Here is a 15,184-nt window from a genome sequence, read left to right as displayed (position 1 = left end):
CTCTGTCGCGCAAGTCCAATAACACGAAAATCGCGGCCACGATCACAATGAAGATCATTGGGTCATTCCTCGGCAATCAAGCAAGAAAATTTGCTAATCATTTCCAACGCTTTACTTCACCATATGGAACCCTCGCATTTACCAGCGATACAAGGAGCTTGACATGTGCCCTGGTATGTATACCAACCCTTGCCGTCAATGCGCTGAAAGAGAGATTGGATGCAGTTAGAGTCGCACGTACACCCTGTCGTTGAACAAGTTTGACAGCCCGGCGAATTGAAAACATTGCGGCAAAAATTGAAGATAAGCCGATCGATCGGAAAGCCTGGTCAGTAGGTGAGTCGAAGCTGTATCGATTCAGGAGGAATGAAATATACCCAGGTCATTGATAATCTGCTTGGCGCAGTATCTCTGCCCAATGTTGCAAATTCCGACGACTCCGGCAGCGGTATTGTTGAATTCCATGTTTAATATATTCACTGGTGGAGTGGCATAGCTGTTGAGCTCGAACGTCTTGTCGTCCGTAGGAACTGGGCCCGCTGCGCAATAACTCCAGAGGGCGAGAAGTGTGAGAGCCACGAATACATGCATCTTAAGAAAGTGGAAGAAAAGTCCCAGGATCAAGATGTAGTCATAGAAGTCACGTAACCAGAGAGAACATGATTTAGTACGTTTTTTCGAATCTATAGTCACACCTCGACGTGTTTCCTGTATACGAGTAACGTGGTAGTCAAGCATTGCAGAGTCGGAACGCGTCGGAGTGATAGTGATGGTACATTTCGACGATGTGGTTGACACGTTGCACAGGCATGAAGATACTTTAGATCTACCGTTGGAAAATTTTATTTCGCTCATTGAGCGTCTCACCACAGATCGCTACAAGCATTCTCCTACTGCACAACGATTATGAAGGCACGAGCCGGTGTACGAATACCAGCCCTTGTCGTCCGCACACTGGAACACTGCACGAAGGCAGTCAGCAGCACACACGCACCCCGTCGTTGCGCAGGTCCTACAATCTGGATCCTTATCCCCGACATCGCGGCAGTATTGATAAATGAGCTGGTCAATTGGGTAGCCTAAATGTGCATCGTGAGTTGGTGGAAGCTGACTGCGGAAATGATACATACCGAAATCCTTGACAATCTGCTTGAAGCAATATAAGCTGTTGAGGCTACAGCGACCGATATCGCCTGCAGTGGTGATGTTTTGAATGCTGGTTATATTCATGGGTGGGGTGACATGGCCGTTCAGATCCATCAAGGATGTCTCCTCTACAGGACCTGCAGTGCAGCGATAGGATATAGCACCAATTATCAGGAGTGGCCGAAAGTGCATATTGTAGATGAGAGTGATGGAAGAATTACCTCGGATGAGTTCACGAATGCGGCATGTCTTATGCTAATTCTCGCACATTTCTGGTGAGCCGATATGGTCATGATGAGCAAGATACATGCTGGTGGTCATTGGCTACCCTGTCAAATACCTCCCATCGCAAGTAATCCATCTTGTGCTGAATCGAACTCTGTGACACGGTCGTACGTGGCTTAGGGAGGTTCGGACTGATGTGAAGGCACACAGGGGTTGCATCTCCTCATTGAGATCTGCGAACTCTAAACATCACTCGCTGATGTACCACCACTGTCACCAAGTTCTTGATGCCTCAAGTGAACACGCATAACGAGTCAAAGGTTTCCCCGTGGGGAGTAAAATTGTTCATCAGGCTTCGTTCAACACGAGTTGTGTTTTTACTTCCTCATTTGTTCGGCATGATCGATCATGATTACATAGAAGTGCGAACGAGATCTTGAAGACATAAATCCTACCAAACCCAACGTCATCACCATATCCCCCTTTCATCCCAGGTCAGGACACGGCAAATGACCCCAATCGATCCCTCAAAAGCACGACCCAGCAATACATAGACTCCCTGCCGAGTTCATAGTATGCACCTCTCCCATGCAGGACTTCTGATGCTCATACTTATCGATCCTGTCCTTGCACGTAAAGACTGCATTGAGGCATTTATCAAGACACTTGTACCCGCCAAGGTCACAGTCGCTGCAGCCCACCATCCCGGGGTTGTCGCGGCAGAACTGGTGGGTGAGATCGTCAATGCTGTAGTCTAGATCATGCGTTAGGTAAAGGCACGATAAGGAGAGGAGATGAGGTGTTTACTGAGGTCGTAGACGATCTGGTTGAAGCAGTAGAGTTGGCCGAGGTTGCAACGGCCGACGACTTTGCCTCTGTAGGGGTCGCGCAATGGACCCGGTTGCTTTCATGAGAGGGTTCATGTTGTTTTTGAAAGTCTATCGCATCCATTGTAGAAACTGCGATAGTGCAAGAAGACAGCGCGAGGAGTGCTAGGGCGGACAGAGAATTCATTGCGATTGTGACAAGTTTCGGCGAGACTGGGTAGGAGATACTCGTCACTAGACTGGGTAGCATGATTCCATCTATATCTATCTCGATAGTCACCGGTGAGGCCTAAGAACAAACACTGGGTACAAACAATGCGGGTGTCATGTCGAAAATGACACAAACTGCTCTTTCCGTCGACGTGATGGGCCACTTCATTATCACAACCGCTCAAAATAGCGAGACGCACGACCCCGCAGACATGCCATTCAACCGTAAAGAGGACATGGTTGTCATGCCCTAGAGCATCGTTTCGTGCTTCTAATCGGTAGCCGAGCCCGGTCGAATCACCGGCTATAGCCCTGCCCGTCATACCCTCCTGTTCCCCACGTCCTTCCCTGTGGCTCATAAGGTCTCGGAGGCTGAGGTTGATTTGTTGCCGGTAATTCCGCGACAAATCCTTGACCGAAATACGAACCATTATCATTGGCCTGCTGGCTGGATCCCTGGAAAGATGATGGCGAACGCGTCTGTGACGGATGATTGCGAGGGGGATATCCTTGTCCTTGCATCGTTGGTGGGCTATATGGAGGATGTTGCGGTGGCGCCGGACGTGGCTGATATTGAGGTTGCTGATGCTGTCCGTACGCATGTGGCGGTGGTGGCTGAGCAAGATATTGAGATTGCCTGGGCAGAAATTGGGGTGGCGGCGGATGGTACTGCTGGCTGGGATGAGAGTTATACGGCACAAGAGGCGGGGCCGTAACAGATGGTACATCCTGGCTTGGGACAGCAAAGTCGTGGCGCTCGGTCAACTGGTCCATCGAACCTTGTGGTGATAGCTTACTTTGACGCTGCTGATAATTAACGAGTGACCTTCGATTCATGACCTTGCTTTGCCTTCTTATTCCTTGGTTCTCGCTCCCTTGCCTTGATGGAGGAGTCACTGAGCCAGTCGAGGGTTGTCGCTCAGCTTCAGGGGTAAGAGCAGGCTCGACATTATGTGCTGATGAGACACGTCGCGAAGAGTCTGTGTTCAGAGGCTTTCTAGTAACTAGAGATGCGGGATAGGACATGTTCACTGGCTGTCGATTTGGAGGACCTGCAGGTGGAGAGATCGCTGCTGGTATCTCGTGACCCGAGGTTGTTCTAAACGGCAGAGTTGATGTCTCTTGCAATTGTTGTACATATGGCGATGCGAAGGATGTGTTTCTTGCTGCAGCGCTGTAGGGCTTAAAGTCGGATACTGGTGGCAATTGAGGAATGGGAGGTGGTGGAGGGGCACCGGCAAATCTCGCTGGCGGTGCTCGATGTCTGACCGACTTAAAGCGCTCGACTGTCGGGTTGCGTTTGCGACGAGCTACGGCCTCATCGAGCAGCTTCTGGATCTTGGCTTTCTCCGTCAAATCTTCCTCAAGCTTCAAGTCAGTGACGCTTCGATCCTCTGTGTCGTCCGAGACTGATTTGCCATCGTCGCCCTCCCACTGTACACCTTCTTCACTGTCTTCATCTTCGTCACTCTCCTCATCATCTTCCTCTGGATCATCCTCTTCATCGTCCGAGTTCTCCTCTACAACCTGTGGCGCTTCTAGGGCATCGTTTGCAGAGCCCAGCGTAGGGTGCCGGGTGAATACGTTTGCGCGGGATTGCAGCAACAGGTCCACGCTGACGGCTTGGCGATGGGCGCAAGCTTCCACTAGGGCTTCATCCACGAGAGCTTCGTCAGGTCGTAGTTCGAGCAGTTTCTCCAGCACGGCTTTATTGCCTTTGATGGCTGCTGCAGTGATGGCGCTGCGATACTGGCCACCATGAACACGAATATCTGCGCCCTTTTCGAGGAGTATGTCTACAACCTCGAGACGATCGTAGTAAGCGGCTGCAATTAAAGGCGTATAGTACTTCCCATCACAGTAGTTGACCAGTTCAACCGCATGATCGAGTATCGTATCGATGATAGCAAGGTTCGCTTTGACTGCAGCAGCTTGTAGTGCACTGCCGTAGTGTCCGCCCTTTGCATGTAAATCACCACCACGCTCGAGCAACAATTCAAAACACTCCATTTCGTCGCCGTAAGCAGCAGCGGTGATGGTAGATCCCCATTGGCCACCTGTTGCAGCTGCGTCGGCTCCATGGTCGAGGAGTAGCTTCAAAATGGCAAAGTTGCCAGTCTGGGCCGCAGCCATAATGGGAAGGTGATCGTAGCCTCCAGCGAGGTTGACATCTGCTCCGTGCTCGATCAGCAGCTTCGCGATGTCAGGCTCATCTGCACTAGATGCTGCCGATAGAGCAGATCCAAACGTTCCATGAGACCCGACATTAACAGCCGCACCAGCGTTCAAGAGAAGACGAACAGTCTCAATGTCTTCCGCGCAGCAGGCCGCTTGCAGCGCAGTTCCGTATTCACCACCCAAAGCATTTATGTCAGCACCAGCCTTCAACAGCACACCGCAACAGGCCTCATTGCCTATCAAGCTGCATTCGTGTTAGCACCCTGGCAGCTTTGAGTAATAACACTACTTACGCTGCCGCGTAGAGAGCTGATCCTGAAGACTCCGATATAATGTGAACGTCTGCGCCATGTTCGAGAAGAAATTCGAGACCCTCATCGTCACCAGCCGCTGCGCAGTTGATCAGTGCTGTAGTGCCTCTGTCGCATGTCGCATTGATGTCCGCGACTTTATTCAAGATAAGCGCTAGGTCTTCCTTGCGCAGTCTGGAAGCAGCAAGCGAGATCACTGGCCCATTTATCTTCACCGCCACGGACGTTGACATCCGCGCCATGTTCAAGGAGTACCTTGGTGGCATTGCTGAACCCTTGACTGACCGCAGAAATGATGGCGTATGAGTAGTGACCACCAAACGCGTTGACGTCGGCGCCGCGCTCCAATAGCAGACGTATGGTTTCCTCATTCCCTGTGTAAACGGCCGCTTTTCATTCGAAATTAGCAACAAGCAACGATCAACGGACGCGCTGACTTTACCCTGCAATTCATTTCCATAATGTCCGATGGGTGCAGTGTTGAGTAGTGCGCCGTGTTCGAGAAGCAATTGTACGTTTTCTGCATTACCACAATATGCTGCCGCCTGTAATTGTGTTAGAATAAGCAGACTACGGTCCAGGATTTCGACTTCCCTGTAAAGCCGTTCCGTACTCCCCTCCGCGTTTGTTGACATCAGCATTATTGGCGATCAGTACTTTCAGGATCTTGGTCGTGCCATCGTATCTGCCACTGATTAGTGACGCCTCGAGCGATCTGTAGGACAACTCACGCGCTAGCCGCCAACGCAAACCCATAGCTTCAAGTCAAATTAGCGCAATCCATCATGGTCGTTCTGTGCACTTACGTAGGCCCTTCTGCATTTGGATTCGCGCCATGGGCAAGAAGCAGCTCAACAGTCTCTCCTTGTTCGTTGTCTGTGGCTTGGTAAAGTGCATCGTCGTGATGCTGTAGTCGTCATGAATCTCACGATGACGTCTTGCTCGAACAGCAGCTTCAGTACTTCGGTTCTGCCGTGATACGCGGCTTGAGCAAATGATTTGCGAAGTCGGAGATTGGGATTCTTGGTCAAGATCGCCTTGACAACAGGCGCATAACCTCTTTGGGAGGCGGCTTGAAGGGCCATCTCAAGGACAGGCACCCTCTCCTCTTTTTTGAGAAGTATGTCTACAACTCCGAGATGATTGTACATAGCAGCTGCTGTCAAAAAGTTGCCGTAAGTCTTCATGGAACGGTGAGCGCTCCATCCCTTGGACAGAAGATATTCGACCATTTCGGAATGGCCGTTGCGGGCCGCAGCGCCCAATGCACTACCGTACCAGTAATCTTCGTCGGGATCAATATCAGCTTCGTTTGCGACTAGAAGTCGAACGCCGTCAAGATTGCCGACAAATGCACCAATATTTAGCGCTCTTCGGCCATTTTCGCTAGTGACATTCACATCCGCACCGTGACTCAAGAGGAGCTGTGCGATTGTGTTGTCGTTGTTCTCTATTGCGGCGTACAAGGCTGTACCATGGTCCGGTGATATGGCATCAAGGTCGGCATCGCGATCGAGCAGCGTTTTAAGGATAGTCGGACGTCCAAATTTAGCCGCGGCGAATAACGCAGCAGGGTGTTCGCTGCTACTCGTGTAGTTGATGTCTGCGCTTGCGCCAAGCAATGTATCGACTATGCCTCCGTCATCATTTCTGCACGCATAGTAAAGTGGTTGGAACCCGATCGAGTCTTCCTTGTGGACATCACCGTCTCTGCCGTTCTCTAGGAGGTACTCAACGAGAGCAGAAAACTTTAGGATCACAGCGACATGTAAAGCAGATACGCCTTCTTGATCACTGTGTGTATGTAGATCTGGAACGAGCTTCCACCATTGTTGTCGTGCTTCTGAATCGTCTTGCCAGAACGAATGTGTGAGATTGAACTCATCGAGCACATCACGAGGAGCCCGTTTCGCATGCTCGACCCAGTACCTTACGGGATATTTAGCGCATTCTTCGATATTCATTTTTTTGTCCGTATTGTCTGCATCGCTGACATCGTTGCCAGTACTGGAGTTGCTGTCGCTTTGTTTGTCTGCATCTTCGCCGTCGGTGTCGTGTGCTTTAGAAGTTTGAGATCCGGACTCCCCATCATCATCGTGTTCGTCGTCGTCTTCGCTGGCATCATGCTCCTCTGCGTCCTCGTCTTCTTTATGCTCGTCGCTAGATGTTTGGTCGTGGAATACTTCGTATATGTACTCCAGACAACGTAGAGCAATGATCCCGTGCTGCATATCTAGCAACTCCAGGCCAAGATCCTCCTTTGCGTATTGCTGTAGATGTTCTTGCGCAGATATGTTAATCCACTCGACTGTTTGGTTTGCAATATCCCAATCGTCGCCCCTTAGTGTGAGAAAAGCGCCACAGCGGACAACGTAGGTCTTGAGCTTCTCCAGGTCTTCGCGATCGTGATTTGGCAAGCCCGCCATGATGGCCATGTCACGTAACGTTGGCGAGACGTAGGCGCATATCTGGCAACGCAATATCTCTTTTGTGTATTCCAATCCTTCTGCGCGGGGGTCAAGGACACGTTTCCTGATATGTTCGAACATATTCGTCAGCCCGTACGGAAACGATTCAAGCAATTTGCGAATTTCAGCATGCTGCGTTACTCCAGGATTCCAAGCGTTCCTAAGCTCTTGTATCACAAGTTTGATGTAGATCTCGTTGTCCTCAGCTCTTGAGTGTACGTGGCGTTTGACGAAATACGCCAAAGAGGACGGCAGTTGTAGGGAGTCTACGCTCACGGAGATCTGAAGTCTTAGATCGTTGCTGACCAACGCTACGTTCTGTTCGTCTTCCAGATCGATCTCAAAGGCTCTGGGCTCAAGAAACTTGACAATATTTGGACGCCCGGTACGGCTGAGAAGCATCCACTTGATCGGGACAGTCTCGTAAGACTCTTGCATGAGCGGAGCTTCCGCAAGCTCTTCCATGTATGTGAAAAAGTCGTCTAGGGCATCTTCCGACAATTGGTCCAAGCCGAAAATGATAATGAAGATGCTTCCTCCAGGGATCTGCTTTGCCATCGCCTGTAGCGCATCCCAAAGGACCTGCACTTTGAGTGTAGCTTCCGGATCGAACTGCAGCTTCCCAGCCTCTTTAGCCTTTCTTGAATCTGACAGTAGGTGAACAGCAAGATCGCTGTTTGCTTCAAGAATTTGGAAAATGATGACCTCGAGCAGCCCGAGAAGTGATCGTCTTTGCTTCTCACTTTGGTCGCAGAAGAATGAAGCGACGATTGAGCCCTCCTCCCGGGACATCTTCAAGTGATCAATAGCCGAAGACGCAACGGCGCTTTGACCGTTTCCCGCTTTGCCGTGAACCCACAGCGGCTTGTTCGTGTCCTCTTCGTGCTGCCATTCGACGAAAGTCGCTTGGTCTAAAACTCCACTCTTCTGCGCGCCTCTAAACTGGCCTCCGATGGCCAAGTCGAGATCAGGAAATCCTTTCGTCAAATGGTTGGCCATGCTGCGATACGTGCGCTCATCTACTAAAGATTGAATCTGCGCGTTCTGCCTGGACTTCAGAATGCTGTTCGCTTTTAGAAAGTCATGACGCGGAATCTCTTCGGATACATATGTAAAGTTGGGGTCTTTTGAGTTTTCGTACTTGTTGAGTCGGAAGTGGTCTGCGGCCAGACCCAATCTGTCTGCTGATGTGATCCTTGCGGACAACTCGTCCACGATCCGATCTGATCGCTTGGAAGTCGTTTTGGAAACGCCTTTTATGGCATACTTGACGCGCTCGCTCTCTTGTTGCTCGTAAAAGACAGTAGAGGCGCATTTGCGCGTTCCGAGCCAACAGGGCGAACTCGTCGAGTAAAGCGCGAAGCACGGCAGCGTCTCTTGCAAGATATTCGACCACTTCACCGGAAGTTCCGACACCACTGTTCTGAGCCATGTCGGCAAGAATCTGTGCTCTTGCCTCAGTCAACCCTTGAAATGGTGTCCCGAGGAAGATACACCCGGCTACGTAAGGATACACAGAAGGATGTTCGTCTTGATGCTGGCGCGCCAACAAAAGGGTCTTCTCCAGGATGATGCCACCCATGCTGTGACATACAAAAATGATGGGTGTCTTCGTGTCCATCTGCAGACGGTCAGTAGGCGAGGTGTGTGAGCTTCTTGTTATGACGCACACTTGTGCGCATACGATCCAGACCAAGCAACAATTTCTTGGCCATGTGATCGAGACGTTGGTTGACAGGACCTTTGTCGAATCCATCAGGTGTATAGTTGAAGATGCTGATCCGGGCTTCAGGTATTTTTTGAGCCAGCATGTTGGTGTCGCGCAGCCAGTTTACTCGATTGAGCTTCCACGACCATTCTTCGTCGGTACCAATACCTGGAATTGCAACAATTCTGTCATCGTCAATCAAAGTGTTGCTCAAGCTTTGGCATGAAGCACATACTCGTATTTACTAGGTCCTTTTGATAATGCTGGCTTATCTGCCACGGGATACACAATGTCGAAGCCAAGCCCCACGGCCTGTTATGATTAGCAAGTGAGCTTCGGATGAGATGCAGTGATCTCACCATAGCCTGGAATTTGCCATGCTGGATTTTAGCGGGAGCCGCCATGGTACAATCTAGAGCCTCTCGAGGCTATGGTCTCTCCGCCAAAGGGAGTGATTAGGCGGCATAAAGTCACCCAAGGAAAGAGTGTAAGACGGAGAAAATTTCGCAATATCTGTCCATAGTTAGACCATGGGCTTCACTAGTACCTCCAGGCAGCGAAACCCGCAGCGGCATGTTTGGGGGCCAAAACGCTCGGAATGGCTAGAGGACAGGGGTAAGTTAGCATTAAGCCGCTCAGCCGCAAGCACTTGTCACAAGAAGTCTAGATAGGTAATCGCATCCAGGCTCGGACCAGCGTGATCTACCGCGAGGTCGCTGCGTCCGTTGCTTGTGCAGAAGCAAGGCCGACTTCAATGAGCTGCAACTCAGCAACATCAGTAATTGCCTGCCGGCACAGCTGGGAGCGCTCATGGGCGAGTCAGGCGTCTCTCCATTCACGCGACTGTCGGACATGCCATGATGTATGTCGCATATGGAGAAGGGAATTTGCGATGCTACTAGATATCGTAGAGGAGCAAAGAAATGATGGTTGGCGAGGGCGCGACGCGACAGGTGATGACGCGGGGCGCTAACTAACCTCAAATGCGCACTCGGGGAAAGACACCAATCCACTAACTTCATCAACTACAGCACAATTCATCTCCACGATAGAGAAGTCCTTCCAATTCGATGGATACACAGAGGCACGGAAATAGCGACTCGCGAGAAGGATAAGATAGACTTAGATGGCAAGACCTCGCCGTCACTCCACGCTTTCAGGTATCCATGGATGAGCTTCGAGCAACACCTTCATGATGCGCTCATTTCTATAGCGGGGCGGTTCTCGTTCTATGGTGTGTCAGCACTATGCTTGTATGAGAACTAGACGCACTTCCTATGGTGAATATACGTCCACGCGGCATTCATTCTCTCAGTAGATAATGTCACATGACCGGCTTGGCATGGCCCTGCGGATGTACCAGTTGACAGCACCTAGCTCCACACCAATACAGTGCACGTAACACTCAAGTCTCCATCAAAGACAAGGTGTCACCCGCCGCATTTACCCACAGTGCTATTACCACCACAGCGAACAACCCAATCGTCAACATGCCATTCCTGAGCCTTCCGGCCGAGGTGCGCGTACAAGTTTACCGCCATAACTTTGCAACGGCCGATTTCTGACACCTCCCACCAACACCGAGCCATCATCCTCGCAAGCAAGCAGGTATGTTCCGAATTCGAGTTTGAAGCCTTCAAACACACCAAAGAACTTCAATCAAAACTCAAGAAACAATGGCACTTAGGCAGGCTGCTTGTAGCACCTCCATGTTGCTTGCGCCACTGCTTCGAGGTAACAGCCAGCATCTCCCTAGCTGCGCTCTGGCCGGACGCACACAAGCAAACCTCTCATTCCATAGCGCTGTTCAACCTCATCAACGCACACTTTCTCACCTACACCGTCTATCATTGTATGGATTCTACCAATACGGCCAAGCAAGCGGACAATGTTCTGTTACCTCCAAACAGCCGCGACGTTTGTACTACGACGTATGCGCGAGGTGTGTCCACAACGACGCCCAGTCACACATTGGTATAGGAACATATACCGACACGTCCTTCAGCTGCGTGTTTCGACGCTGGGTATTGCAACAACACCAAAGAAATATGGAGTTTTAAGAAGGAGCAGGTGCTTGTCATATGTAAAAGCTCGCGTGTTTTGGAGGTCATCTACAACCGCGAGAGCATTGGTAGTACGGCACGCATCGGTTGCACGTTTATTCAACATGTCCAATGTCATCAAAAGACCCCGGAACGACCTGTTAGACTCCTGAGCGACTCATCATCTCGATCCGACGATTTCAGGTCACACTTGGGTGACTTGCACGGCGATGTCATGGTTCGAAGGGCCGAGAATGGCCTGCTGCAGGAGCAGCAAAGTACGCAGTGACAAGTCCGTACCACAATGCAACCCTCATGCATCGAGGCTAAAGCGATCGTGATCAGTTGTGACTGATTTTCCTGAGCTCGCACTCACCACTGATCTATCCATCGCGGACCATGGGCCCAAAGCAGTCCAACGTCGAAGTGACCCCGCGATAACGATTATGAGCGCGCGTGCGAGGGCCGCTCCACAGTACCACCTCCAGTAACCAATCGATCTATATGAGGAAATGGGACATGCTCATAGCTCTGGAGGCGATCTGGTTGGTCGACCAAGCACGGTGTGGTTACTGAGGGAGTGCAAAGAATCACTCATGAAGGCTACGTTCAGGCATAAATTATGACTAGCGATGCTTCTCTGACTGGCAGCATGGATAAAAGAAGGGTAGAACCATTGATAGTGAACGCATAACTTTGCCATACTACCGTTTCGTTACCTGCTATCAAAGGCAACATTACCATCATAACACAGTTACAATATCTCACATCGAGCGAATATTTTCACTATGCCCAAAGATTTATCTAAAGCAGCCTACGATGCGACCATGCAGTTCGATGAAGGGCTTATAGACTTCTTCAGAGGCGCCCCGGAAGTCAAACTTCCCAACGGGTTGCAGCGCAAGTTCATCAGGGAATATTTGCGTGCCCGTGGTAGAACTACTACTACTGCGCCTATCCATGTGGACGAACGACAGGCACTGAAGGTATACCTGTAAATGAAACCACTGCTTTCAACATAGTAGACATCTGCTAACACTCTCAAGGGGCCGAGTGACGAGGTGGTACAACACCTTCTATGCAATCTGTGCATTCTGTGGCGTTGAATCCCTAATCGAAACTGAAGGTTCTAATTATTCCTCGACCTTTCAATGCAAGCACGATACTTGCGATGACAAGGACAAAATACAATATACCAAGTACCATGAGGAGATGCAGCCATCCACCTAGAGTAGACAGATAGGATGCCAATGAAGAGAATTTACTAGATGGACATATGCAATCGTGATATATACCTAATGTAGAGTATGTACATCTAGTTTCCGTCAATACCAAAATGTTTGCAAAGAAGTCAGACCGTCATGACAAGTAACGACAGGGGTATACCAGAACTACCTTTCCATCTCTATATACATAAACAAACCCACCACCTCTTCGTCCTGCTGCAACTTCGGCAAAGCTCTACTGCCCCCCAACAGCAATCGTGAACAACGTCGGATTGCCATCGAACACCGTACCCGCAACATCTTGCCCACCATCCGGCACGACGTCATCGTATGGGAACGCATAGCCTCTTCCGTCCTTCTGCACTGAATGTACAAGCCTCGAGTAATGGTTCGTCGTCTCGAGATCCTTGTAGTACTGACTAGGATTACTTCCATTCGGGAACTGGTTGCCAGGCGTGTTGAGCAAGATGCTGCGGTTGAAAGCCGCAGCAAGACGTGGAATAACCGCGTTGCGCGCCTGGTTCGATCCCGTGGCAAATGGACCGGTGGAGCAAGTGAAAATGTCACGGGCAGAAGGTGCGTTGAAAGAACCTGCTTCGCCGAGCTGGAGTTCAGTGCCCTGCACGCGACCGGTAAGGTTGCCAGCAGCTGCTTGAGTGTTGATGGTGATGTCTTCGTTGCGGTATTTGTCCCAGACGGCGTTGATGTACGCGTCCCAATAGCCGTCCCACGCTGCGCCATTGCCTACGAGAAGATTGTTGGGGCTCAGTATACGAAGTGGGCGTCCGTTCGCTTCGTAGATGAGCTGGTTCCATGGACGACCATCGCGTTGAGATTGAGCGCGGAGCTCGTTGACGAGCGTGTTGAAGCCGTCGGGACCCATTCCTGGGACGGTTTGCGTGTTGCCCTGGGCATTGGTGAGTGACAATGCAACCGGGATGCTGACGAAGTCGACGTAGGAGATGTTTGCGAAAAGCTGTGCATCGTTGTAGGTGAATTCGCAGAATGTCCAACTGAGGTTGTAGTTTGGGTCAGACGGGTTGGTCACACTGGGCTCAACGACAGCAGGTCCTGGGTTGAGAAGGAAAGTCAACTTCGCGTCGATACTGAACCAGATACGTCCTCCAGCAATCTTGGGGATGGTGACGTTGACAGTGTTACCCGGTGCGCCGAGTGGGATTGCAACATCGGCCTGGAGAGGTTGCTGAATGTCGCTGGGTGCGGTAGGGTAGTAGATACTCTGACCATCAGCTTGTACGAAGAGTGGAGTGTTGTTCCTCTCGAGAGCTAGGCCGGTGATGTATGCGTAGACGTTGCCAGAGTTGGACTTGTTCTGAAGTGCGAGTCTCAACGTGCCCGGCGCAGCTTCGGCAAGAACTTGCTGCTGCTGCTCGCCCTGTGCTAGAGCTTCCGCACGCTTCTCAGTGTTGGTGTCGCCATTTGCTGGTGTGGGTGCTGGTGCCGGAGCTGGTGCCGGAGAGCCTTCCGCCTTGGACTTTTTCTGGTAACTCTGGCGACGCTTCTTGATGAAATTCTTGATTGAATTCATGGCGAAACAGCGTTGCGGGAGGCTGCGGAAGTGCGGTTACGGCCCGAAGATTGGTGTATTTACAAGGAAGAAGGTTTCTGGAAAATATGTACAAATGAAAATTCAATGGCTAGGAATTATTGATGAGAAGCAATCGCAGCTGCAGAGCGACGATCAACAAGTGTGTCACCGAGGACATATCCACAGCATTTATATGCCTTCCCAACACGCGGCCGGGCTTGGAAGCCCATGGGTGAACGCAGGGCATATTCTGATGTCACACACGCACTGTGCTCGAGCCAGGGTAAACCTGTTGCGGGATCGCGCGGCGCCAATTTTAAGTCCACGATGGCGGCTCATGGTCATTTCATGGCCTCGGCCAATCACACTATGGCTCATGCCCACTACGCACCGATCATCTCGGATCCACCCCGGGCTTCGATGCCACGCATTCTGCGCTCGTGGTTGATGCTCTGAGACTTTTAGTAAAGAAAACCTGGAGAAGCCAGCCTCGCATATGGTATTGGCCGAGGCAACGACGGGCGCGATGCACAAGATAAAAGAAAAGGTGTGGAATGACCGCATCATGGAATCATCATTTGCGCGTCCACGGCCAGGGTTGGACGGCCTCAAACCAGGATTCGTAGAAGATGAGACCGATGTTGGTGGTTATGTTTGAGCTCGACCCCAAGCCGGGTTGATGAACCAGGAAAAGTTGACCGTCATGCATCTAGCAAGACACAACACCTGATATAGCGCTTCCCCACATTTTCGAATGCATGGAGTGTATACCGATGTAACATTCCAGGTTCGGCAGACACTACCGAGAGATATTAAAGTCGAATGTGAGCTGTCGGGGTGCCACGAGATTCCTGGGCGCGGTCACATGGCTTCCATTCATCGACGCAGTCGGGCCTGCAAATATCCGGGTCGCTCAAACATGAGTGTTGTACAGTGCGTTTGTTTTCGAGTGGAAATGGACTTACATGGTTATTGTTGGAAGGGAGAGGTCCACATCAGATGGGCGAGTGTTGTGGTTTGAGATCTGTGTACGTCATGCCTCAGCAAATCAGGTTAGCTTCATTTTAACGCCTCGTACCTCCTGACAACAATTCTCAAAATCACAAAATCATCACATTGAACTGGTAGCTCGATCAACAATAGCAGGCAGTTTCAAAACAAAAAATAAATTATCTAATCCGAGGAACATGGTTTACACTTCGTCCCGATGTCGCGTACGAGTACAGGAAGAGGCAAGACTCAGTTAAAACGGCCAAGTCTCAAACGATTAGACGCGAGACCATCGTCTACCTTA

At 50.7% G+C, this 15,184-nt stretch overlaps 9 protein-coding genes across 9 annotated transcripts; 5 read left to right on the top strand and 4 right to left on the bottom strand.

Annotated features, from left to right (window-relative positions):
* Positions 1-47: 47 nt before the first annotated feature.
* SNOG_02979 (hypothetical protein) lies at positions 48-471 on the top strand (the record flags this gene model as incomplete). Its single annotated transcript, XM_001793519.1, has 2 exons — positions 48-173; positions 382-471. The coding sequence occupies 2 exons, from the start codon at positions 48-50 to the stop codon at positions 469-471; spliced, it is 216 nt and encodes a 71-aa protein (XP_001793571.1).
* Positions 472-890: 419 nt separating this feature from the next.
* Positions 891-1,338, bottom strand: SNOG_02978 (hypothetical protein; the record flags this gene model as incomplete). Its single annotated transcript, XM_001793518.1, has 3 exons — positions 891-962; positions 991-1,079; positions 1,131-1,338. The coding sequence occupies 3 exons, from the start codon at positions 1,336-1,338 to the stop codon at positions 891-893; spliced, it is 369 nt and encodes a 122-aa protein (XP_001793570.1).
* Positions 1,339-3,436: 2,098 nt separating this feature from the next.
* On the bottom strand, positions 3,437-5,139 carry SNOG_02977 (hypothetical protein; the record flags this gene model as incomplete). Its single annotated transcript, XM_001793517.1, has 3 exons — positions 3,437-3,460; positions 3,678-4,830; positions 4,880-5,139. The coding sequence occupies 3 exons, from the start codon at positions 5,137-5,139 to the stop codon at positions 3,437-3,439; spliced, it is 1,437 nt and encodes a 478-aa protein (XP_001793569.1).
* A 541-nt stretch (positions 5,140-5,680) lies between these two features.
* Positions 5,681-9,176, bottom strand: SNOG_02976 (hypothetical protein; the record flags this gene model as incomplete). Its single annotated transcript, XM_001793516.1, has 3 exons — positions 5,681-5,773; positions 5,827-8,783; positions 9,050-9,176. The coding sequence occupies 3 exons, from the start codon at positions 9,174-9,176 to the stop codon at positions 5,681-5,683; spliced, it is 3,177 nt and encodes a 1,058-aa protein (XP_001793568.1).
* Positions 9,177-9,603: 427 nt separating this feature from the next.
* On the top strand, positions 9,604-9,934 carry SNOG_02975 (hypothetical protein; the record flags this gene model as incomplete). Its single annotated transcript, XM_001793515.1, has 2 exons — positions 9,604-9,688; positions 9,759-9,934. 2 exons carry the CDS (start codon positions 9,604-9,606, stop codon positions 9,932-9,934), a joined length of 261 nt encoding a protein of 86 aa, XP_001793567.1.
* Positions 9,935-10,749: 815 nt separating this feature from the next.
* Positions 10,750-11,606, top strand: SNOG_02974 (hypothetical protein; the record flags this gene model as incomplete). The annotated part of the gene is made up of 4 exons (XM_001793514.1): positions 10,750-10,807; positions 10,875-11,015; positions 11,079-11,393; positions 11,461-11,606. The coding sequence occupies 4 exons, from the start codon at positions 10,750-10,752 to the stop codon at positions 11,604-11,606; spliced, it is 660 nt and encodes a 219-aa protein (XP_001793566.1).
* Positions 11,607-11,903: 297 nt separating this feature from the next.
* On the top strand, positions 11,904-12,345 carry SNOG_02973 (hypothetical protein; the record flags this gene model as incomplete). Its single annotated transcript, XM_001793513.1, has 2 exons — positions 11,904-12,109; positions 12,162-12,345. 2 exons carry the CDS (start codon positions 11,904-11,906, stop codon positions 12,343-12,345), a joined length of 390 nt encoding a protein of 129 aa, XP_001793565.1.
* A 154-nt stretch (positions 12,346-12,499) lies between these two features.
* SNOG_02972 (hypothetical protein) lies at positions 12,500-13,890 on the bottom strand (the record flags this gene model as incomplete). The annotated part of the gene is made up of 1 exon (XM_001793512.1): positions 12,500-13,890. One exon carries the CDS (start codon positions 13,888-13,890, stop codon positions 12,577-12,579), a length of 1,314 nt encoding a protein of 437 aa, XP_001793564.1. The 3' UTR covers positions 12,500-12,576.
* A 327-nt stretch (positions 13,891-14,217) lies between these two features.
* SNOG_02971 (hypothetical protein) lies at positions 14,218-14,548 on the top strand (the record flags this gene model as incomplete). Its single annotated transcript, XM_001793511.1, has 2 exons — positions 14,218-14,333; positions 14,356-14,548. The coding sequence occupies 2 exons, from the start codon at positions 14,218-14,220 to the stop codon at positions 14,546-14,548; spliced, it is 309 nt and encodes a 102-aa protein (XP_001793563.1).
* Between the last annotated feature and the right edge of the window lie 636 nt (positions 14,549-15,184).

The sequence above is a fragment of the Parastagonospora nodorum genome (assembly GCF_000146915.1).
Source record: "Parastagonospora nodorum SN15 chromosome Unknown scaffold_4, whole genome shotgun sequence".
In the NCBI taxonomy this organism is placed as follows: Eukaryota; Fungi; Ascomycota; class Dothideomycetes; order Pleosporales; family Phaeosphaeriaceae; genus Parastagonospora; species Parastagonospora nodorum.
This window is presented reverse-complemented; position numbering and strand designations above follow the sequence as displayed.